Source organism: Cucurbita moschata, unplaced genomic scaffold, assembly GCF_002738365.1.
Source record: "Cucurbita moschata cultivar Rifu unplaced genomic scaffold, Cmos_1.0 Cmo_Scf00025, whole genome shotgun sequence".
NCBI classification, from domain to species: domain Eukaryota; kingdom Viridiplantae; phylum Streptophyta; class Magnoliopsida; order Cucurbitales; family Cucurbitaceae; genus Cucurbita; species Cucurbita moschata.
Genome location: NW_019268541.1, coordinates 820,990 through 830,092, shown reverse-complemented (window position 1 = coordinate 830,092; position 9,103 = coordinate 820,990). Strand labels below are relative to the sequence as shown.

The 9,103-nt window shown below is 34.6% G+C and overlaps 2 protein-coding genes across 2 annotated transcripts; both read left to right on the top strand.

Moving 5' to 3' along the window:
- Positions 1-165: 165 nt before the first annotated feature.
- LOC111461630 (NAC domain-containing protein 73-like) lies at positions 166-3,477 on the top strand. Its single transcript, XM_023105230.1, has 6 exons — positions 166-491; positions 598-775; positions 863-1,437; positions 1,623-1,973; positions 2,431-2,535; positions 3,069-3,477. Exons 1-6 carry the CDS (start codon positions 336-338, stop codon positions 3,165-3,167), a joined length of 1,464 nt encoding a protein of 487 aa, XP_022960998.1. The 5' UTR covers positions 166-335; the 3' UTR covers positions 3,168-3,477.
- A 3,606-nt stretch (positions 3,478-7,083) lies between these two features.
- On the top strand, positions 7,084-8,511 carry LOC111461309 (leucine-rich repeat extensin-like protein 6). The gene has a single exon (XM_023104802.1). The coding sequence runs from the start codon at positions 7,187-7,189 to the stop codon at positions 8,414-8,416; it is 1,230 nt and encodes a 409-aa protein (XP_022960570.1). The 5' UTR covers positions 7,084-7,186; the 3' UTR covers positions 8,417-8,511.
- Positions 8,512-9,103: the final 592 nt, after the last annotated feature.

Genomic DNA, 9,103 nt, shown 5'->3' with positions numbered 1-9,103 from the left:
TTTTTTTTTTTTTTTTTTTTTTTTTTTTTTTTTTTTTTTTTTTTTTTTTTTTTTTTTTTTTTTTTTTTTTTTTGTTGAAAAATTTGAATATGTCCTTTGTTTTTAATTCAGCAAAGGAGATAAAGGGTCGGTGGGTTTGTATTTTGTAAGTTGAATTAACAATAAAAACCCTTCCTTTTTCTTTTTTGCCCTTCTTCTTCTTCTTCATCTTTGTCTTTTTGAAAAACAAAACGGTGCCGTTTGTGGCGATTGCGGCGGCGAGAAAATCATTAGATTGTCGTCTGGGTTTAGGATATGAAGTGGACGACAAGTCGGTTGAAGAGAGGAATAGAGATATGAGAAATAGTAGCGAAATTATTGGTACAATCGTCGGTGTCGGCGGCGGCGGCGGCGGTGGCTCTGATTCCTTATTAGATGCTAAGCTTGAGCAGCATCAGCTGTGTGGATCCAAACACTGCCCTGGTTGTGGCCATAAGCTTGAAGGAAGGCCGGTACTGATTTTTTTCTTTTTCTTTTTTTTTTGAAAAATTTAAATTAATTTCAAAAGGGTTTGTCTCTCTGTCTTTAAATTTTTGGGTTTGTTATTGTTTGTTGCAGAATTGGGTTGGTTTACCAGCTGGAGTGAAATTTGATCCGACAGATCAAGAATTGATAGAACATTTGGAAGCAAAAGTTAAATCAAAAGACATGAAATCTCACCCTTTGATTGATGAGTTCATACCCACAATTGAAGGAGAAGATGGGATTTGTTATACACATCCTGAGAAACTTCCAGGTTTTTTTAATTCTCGTTTGGTTTGATTTGGTTTGGTTTCGTTTCGTTTCGTTTCGTTTTGTTGTTCTGATGAATTTGAATATCTAGGAGTTACTCGAGATGGGTTGAGTAGGCATTTCTTCCACAGGCCATCGAAGGCGTACACAACGGGGACGAGGAAGCGGAGGAAAATCCAAACGGAGTGCGACTTACAGGGCGGGGAAACGCGGTGGCATAAGACGGGAAAGACGAGGCCGGTGATGGCGAATGGGAAGCAAAAGGGGTGCAAGAAAATCTTGGTTCTTTACACCAATTTTGGGAAGAACCGGAAGCCGGAGAAGACTAATTGGGTTATGCATCAGTACCATTTGGGTCAGCATGAAGAGGAGAAAGAAGGGGAGCTTGTTGTGTCTAAGATATTTTATCAGACACAGCCACGGCAGTGTAATTGGTCGGAGAGAGCCGTTGCGGCGGCTGAGGGTAGTTTTGAGGTTGCTAATTTGAGCCGGCGGGAGAATGCTGCTAGTGGGAGCTGTTCTTCTATGGCGCAGACTGAGGATATGTCTCCAGCCGCCACGGCCAGTGTCGGAGGCTCCGTTGCCAGCTTCAGCTCGTTGGACATTCAACCCCACCTCAAATCTGACCATTTTGGGTTCGTACCATTTAGAACATGTTTCGACCAGGTACCATATTTGTTTCTATGTTTTTTTTTTCATGATATTATTTGCTTTAAGCATAGACTCTCGTAACTTATGATCTTCTACTAAATGAACCAACGTGTAACTCATTCTCAACGATTCAAAAACACGAACAATTGTGGCAACATTAAAAATTAAGATTAAAACTGAGGAAATTTATGGTGTTGTAGGTGGGAATGGAGGAGGGTTCAACAGGGAGAAAAATGGGTATACAGGACGGAAGAGGCGGCGGCACATGCAGCGGCGGCGGCGAGTTTGAGTTGAGAGACCACCGTCATGAAAGAACATCAGCTCTAGATCATCATCATCATCAGCTTGTGGTGGCCCACGATGAGCATCATCATCATCATCATCATTCTGTTGTTAACCATCATCAACCAACCACAGCCTTCCACGTCACCTCCAATCCGACTCATCAAATCTCCACCATCATCTCCCCTTCTCCTCTTCTTCTTCTCGATCACGATTCATATCATCTTCATCACTCTCCTATCATCCTCCAAAATCAACCCTTTCATCAGGTACACTCTTCTAAATTGTTCGAAACCGAGTTTAAAACTGTAAAATCAAACATTAAATTGATTTCGAACGCAATTTGTCACATGGGTGTTCTTATTTTTAATGAATTTTGCTACATTTCTCGAAAAAGATTGAATTTTGGAAGGTATTCAGTTATGTAAAAGGTGAAAAAATGTGACCCATGAAGTTATTTTTGAAACTAACGCCTTTGAAAAATGGTTCATTTGAATAGCTTTTCCATGAACGTAGAAACACAAAAGAACAACTAAAGATAAAGTGGGAATTTCTGTAATGTTGTCAACTTCATCTTTTAAAAGAACAAAACATAGAAGAGTGTTGTCGAAATTAGTGTGTTAATTAAGATTTGGATTAATAATAATAATAATAATGATTAAGATAATGATTATTGTCTGCCTATTTATTTGGAATTTGAATGCGTTGAAATGGAAACATGAGCAGCAAGAAGGTGAAAGTGAGCATCATAAAATGGGAGGAAGGTCGGCGTCAGGCTTGGAAGAACTCATCATGGGCTGCACTTCTTCTTCTTCCATCACACACCAACCTGTGAGTCTTTTCCTCTGCATTATCATTATTATTACATGAATTATATGCATAACAATATAATTTTGTCTATCTCTTTTCTTTTTCATTACTTTTTGACCCTGAATTCCAAGAACCCCACCAGCTTTTTCTCTTTATTTATGTGTTTTTCATGCACAAAACTAGTAACGGTGAAGTAAATCTCACACACACTAACGATAAAACGCTCCGATACCACTTTGTGAAAATACTACTCGCGTATTTGTTTAGGAGATGTCGAGAGAGGAGAGACAAGGAGACAAACAACACTGAGTTTATCCAAAAAGCCTTTTCTATTGCTCTTTGTTCTTTTATAAAGTGGTATTGGAGCGTTCTATCGTTAGTGTGTGTGAGATTTACTTCACAAATAGTGAGTCTTATTTTAACAGAAACAATATGGTTTCTAAACGACCCAAAGCAATGATATTAGGGTTTAAGCGAGTAATAGAGGAAACGAGTGAGTTTTAAACTATATAAGGACTAAATTTGTAATTTGATGGAGTGTTTTTGTGGAACAGGAAACATCTATAGCGAGTGGTCGAGAGGCAGATCCGTGGATGAAGTATTCATCTTTTTGGCCGGACTCGGACAACCCGAATCTCCATGGTCATGGATAGCCGATTGAATAACGAGACAAAATCATCATTCTCTCTTCAATGGTACGTCGCCAAAGTTCATACAAATATATTTCTTAGCGTGGGCACTCGAGAAAACCCGAGCCAATAAACCGTGGATCTACCCGTTTCCCTTCCCGGATTCTAAACCCGACCGATATAGGTATTGACCCTTTTACCCTTTGCTAGAGAGAAAGAGTAGAATGAAAGGGAAAAGAATATGAGAGAGAAGGAAGGGAATGGAATAAGAAAGAGAGAAAAACCAAAACCATGCATATAAATATTTATTTATATATATTAATATATATCTACACACATACATACATGAATAGCTACATGAAAGTTGTTACATGAGTACACAAAAATCTTTATTGCTATTCATTCTATTTATTAATCCATTTATTCATTTTCATTATTATTATTTCAAAAGAACAATATACATACCATATTTGTTGGTTGATTTTCATGTACTTGCTCACTTTTTCGCTCGTGTTTAATACATAAATATTTTTTAATATAATATTTTACAAATAAGATTTTTTTTTTCTTAAGAATATAGCGTTTTAACGTGTCTAACACGAAAATTCAAACTTCGACCTACAGAGCAAATGATATTTAATTGTTTATTTGAATGAAATGTAATCTAGAATATTCTTTTCATTTGAAAACTAAAGGTATAATTTTTAAATTTTAATTTATACTAACACACAAATTCCCAAAGGATCTTTTAAAAATATAAAAAATTAATACGAATTCTACTAAATACTCTAAATTTAATATGTATCATTTCTAGATTTTTTTTTTCTTTAAAAAGTTTGACTTAGAAAATAATATTCTAATTAATAACACCTTATTAAGGAAATGTAAATTTGTAATGGAGAACAAAGTGGAACTAGCTATGGTAAGAGAATAATATTAGCACCTTTTTTTCTTCATATATTTTAATTTTTGTCTCCATTTCATATATTCCCATAAAAAAACAAAAGTTAAAAAGATAGATTTTTTTTTTTTTTTTTTAAATTGAAAGATTTAATGAAATAAGTCTATTGATGAGACTTCCACCTCATCAATTTTAAATTTAAATAATTATTTATTACTATAGTGTATTTGGGATTTTTTTTTTGGATTATTTTTATTAAAATGTTAAAATATTAATGAAAAATGTGTAAAATCTCGTCCTCAATTTGAACATAACTCAGTAGATATATAAAAAAATTATCATATCAAATATTATAGTTTTTGTTTTCTAGTGGGTCTTCGAGAATCTTTCACTCGACAGTATAAAACTGACATACCTCCTAATTCTCTAGAGTATTTCGCAGAATTCTAATAAAAAAAATGATTCTTTTGAAGGATTCTACTGTATGACTCACTCAAGTTGAAGGCGATCTTTTGAATTGAAAAAATATTCTCCAAGACCTGAATCGGTTAGAAGGGGTGAAAAGATAAAAAGAAGTCCACATTTTTATATATATATATATATAATTAAAAATATTTCTAAAAAATGATTAATCAGGCTAGTAAATTATTCTTGGATGGGTATTCAATGAACTTAAGTCATGCAAGAAGTTAAAAAACAAACCGACAATATATGTTTTAAAAATGAAAAAAACATGGGAACATATTTTCATAGATTCTCATGACCAACTTTATAAAGAATATAATAAAGAACTCACAAAAAAATAAAAATAAAAAAACATAGAATTTAATTAAAGAGGTACATATTTTTCATATAATAAGAGATAAAAACATGCATGAAAATAAGTTATTTTTAAAATAAATTAAATTAATTAGGTGTGAGGAGCTTCTAAAGTGGAAATTGTGGCAGGAATAAAGAAAGAGAGAGGACAAGAATAAACTTTTTAATGGAAAAAAGTGCCCCAAATTACCCATTCTGCCCTTTTCTCTTTATTTATTATTTAATTTGTTCTTGTAACGACAAAATCCTTAAATTCCCTCGTACTAAAACTTCAATATTTAATGTTGTATTGTATATGTTCTTCTAACTTATAATGTATTTAATAAATTATTCATAATTAATTTTTTAAATAAAAAAATAAGAATTTATTACGTAAATTTAAGAGAAAAATGAAACTAAACTCGAAACAAATAGAAATTATAATAAAAATATATTTTATGTTATTTAGCCTATTTGCTTTTCAAAGCCCAATAGTATAATATGGATCCAAAAGGAAAGCCCAGCCCAGGCTATATGGGCTTAAAAGCGTGAGGCCCAAATAGAACTTGGGATTGGAAACTTGTGGCGTACGTTACGGGCCACGTCTAAGCGGTCAGCATTTCCTCCGGTCGGTGTCGGGGTAGCTGTCACCATCCATTTCGTCCAACAACTTTCCATTCCGATTTCGTGGTTGGTTGGAGCGTTCATATGGGTGTGCTACATAAATTTTATAATTTATTTTTTAAAAATATATTAATAATGTCACAATTTAATGAAAACTATAATTTCAAAATGATTCATTTTTGCGCGTATTGGTTGGAGAAGAGAACGACACATTTCTTATAAAGGTGTCTAAATCTTTCTACCGGGCATATGTTTTAAAACCTTGAAGAAAATCTCGAAAATAAAAGCACAAAAATAAATAATTATATATGTTATCGGTAGACTTGGACTATTACAAATGATATCAGAGCTAGATATTGGGTAGTGTGCCAGCGATGACAATGGCTCCCAAGAAATGGTGAATTTTGAGATCTCACACTCATTCAAGAGTAGAACGAATAATTTCTTATAAGGGTATGAATTTCAAAATGTATCTCTCCCTAGTAGATGTTATTTAAAATCGTGAGGCTAACGACGATATTTAACGGCTCAAAGTGAAAAATATCTAGTCACCCTAGAATCACACAAAGCGATGTGTCAGCGAGAACATTGACCTTCAAAGAAGATGAATTGTTAGATTCTACGTCGATTACAAAAAATATATATATATATATTGTGAAGCTTACTAGGATACGTAGCATATTTACGTTTATTATAACTAAAAGAGGCTCCCAAAATTTAAACCCATTAGCTAAAACACAAAGGCTTCAAAAATTATATATATATTTATTTATTATTATTATTATTATTATGAAATAAAATAAATGACAATAAAAATTAGAAATTAAATGAGTTATATGGTGTTATTTTTATTACTGAAAAAGATGAGCGTAGCTGAAATAATTGAAAATTTTTGGGTTCTATTCCTCCATTATCGCGGCGAACATTCACTACACGCCTAAAAAATGAAAATTCATTTTATATATTCTGTCAAATTAATGTGATGGTTTTGCTGTCGTGTCGGAAATTTTAACGAAATAAATAGTTTTGACTTTTTGTGGCGTTCTATTCGGATTATCTTTGACCACTCATTTTGGGCCGCCTTCTGTCTCTCGGACCCTGTTCCTATGCCCAGGCCCAACTCCTCTCCTTAAATTTAAATTAATTATTATATGCCAATAAAAATGAACATAAAAAATATTTATTCTAATATTTTTATGAATCATTTCAGATCACACGGTCCTTAGGGAGGAGAACGAAATATTTTTTTTAAGTGTATGAAAACCTCTCCACATTTTAAAAACGTTGAGAGAAGCTCGAATGTGTGAAAGTTCAAAGAGGATAGTATCTGCCAACAATGAGCTTAGGTTGTTACAAATGGTATCACAGGCATACACAGAGTGATAAGAGGGCTGGATGATGTGCTAGCAAGGACGCTGAACCCAAAATAGGTTGATTGTGAGATCCCAAGTCAGAGTGTGGGGATTTCCCAAAAATTGATTTTCTGGTATGAGTTGGTAAATAATTTTGTTAAGTGTAGCAAGTGTACAAATTGGGCATGAAAGGTACTCGCATTGAGATGGAATATTAGGTAATCAAATTTGGAGAGAAAAATTAATATAAAGACAATCAAAATGATATTAGTAAAGTTACATAATCAAAATTATTGTTCTGTTCATGCCAGAGTTTTGATTTCAGGGTCAATTCATTTCTGTGGCTACTCTCTCTAAGGGACCTAAAAATGAACTTCCCAATCGTCACTTGTCTCGTCTTCTTCCTCCTCACAAACACCCCTGCAACTGAAAGCTTCGTAGTAGACATCAATGGCGGAATCGGAATCGGCGTCACCATCGGCGGCGGTGGCGGAGGAGGAGGAGCAAGCGTTTGGATTGGGGGAAACAATGGACCCCAGACGCCGAGACTGAACAGAGCTTACACCGCACTCCAAGCATGGAAATCTGCCATTACAAGCGATCCATTAGGGATTTTACGAAGTTGGGTCGGCCCCAATGTGTGTTCTTACAAAGGGGTTTTTTGTGCACAAGTTGAAGACGAATCAACGTCGTCCCTCGTCGACATTATCGCCGGAATCGACCTGAATCACGCCAATCTCGCAGGTACTCTCGTGACAGAGCTCTCGTTTCTCACCGAAATCACTCTGTTTCATCTCAACAGCAACCGATTTTCCGGCACTGTGCCGGAATCCTTTAAAGAAATGTCGTCACTTCAAGAATTAGACCTCAGCAACAACATGTTTTCAGGTCCATTTCCGATTGCCACATTATACATTCCAAATCTGGTGTATTTAGACCTGAGATTCAACGATTTCCACGGCCCAATTCCTGAAGATCTCTTCAACAAAAAACTAGATGCAATTTTCCTCAATAACAACCATTTCGAAGGCGAACTCCCTCAAAACCTGGGGAATTCCCCTGCTTCTGTGATTAATCTAGCTAACAACAAGCTAAGTGGAAATCTCCCAACTGGGTTTAGCCTCTTGGGTTCGACACTGAGAGAAATCCTGCTTTTAAACAACCAATTAACAGGGTGTATTCCTGAAGGATTCGGGCTTTTCTCTGAAATGCAAGTGTTGGATATGAGCTTCAATTCGTTAATGGGTCATTTGCCGGACACTCTGTCTTGTTTAAACGAAATCCAGATCATGAATTTGGGGCACAACAGGCTTTCTGGTGTTCTTCCGGATTTGATCTGTTCGTTGAAAAACTTGGTGAATCTGACGGTTTCTTTCAATTTCTTTTCTGGGTTGAGCCAAGAATGTTCGCGCCAATCTCTTGGGAATCTGGGCTTTGATTTCACGGGAAATTGCATTCCTGGACGGGACATGCAGAGGCCTCGCCCTGAATGCTCTGTTTTTCCTGCTGCTGGGAGCTTGAACTGCCTTAGAATACCTCTTGTTTGTGGGACACTGGCTGATAGCCCAGACACTGATCCCAGTTCTTCATCGCCATGAGAAAGCGTTCAGAAAATAACCAAAATTTTAAGATGGGTTTGTTATTAATTTCACAGTGATCAATCAAATATTTGGCTGTCGATTTGTTTTGATTCTCCGGCGAGCATTAACCAATTATCTCATTAATTAATTAATGAATCAATAATTTCCTTTACTATTACTATAAATTGAGAAAATTAGATATTAAATTCAGGTCTCCATATAAAAACATGAATTATTGAAAGGACAATAAAGTTTGTCTATCTTAGATTAGTTACATGTTTTAATTATTACATCAATTTTCAAAATTATTAAATAGCTTTTTACATTTATCTAAAAAATAAAAATTATTGGTATCGACAAATATATATATATCTAGATTAAAAAATTGCATTGCAGTTGTAGAATTATGTCATGTGACATTTCGTACCCCTGTCATGTGTACTACTAGTCTATTACCACCTAATAATATTCCCCTAATAGTAGGGGCAGAAATGGAATTTCAACTGATATATAATGTAACCCATGCAAAATAAGATTAAAAAAAGTCTCGTCTTTTTCGGTAAAATCTAAATAACTGGCGGGGTTGAAATGCCCCAAACATGACAAAAAGAATTGAAGGGAGATTTCGAGGTTTAAAATAGTTTTTTTTTTTTTTTTTTTTTTTTTTTTTTTTTTTTTTTTTTTTTTTTTTTTTTTTTTTTTTTT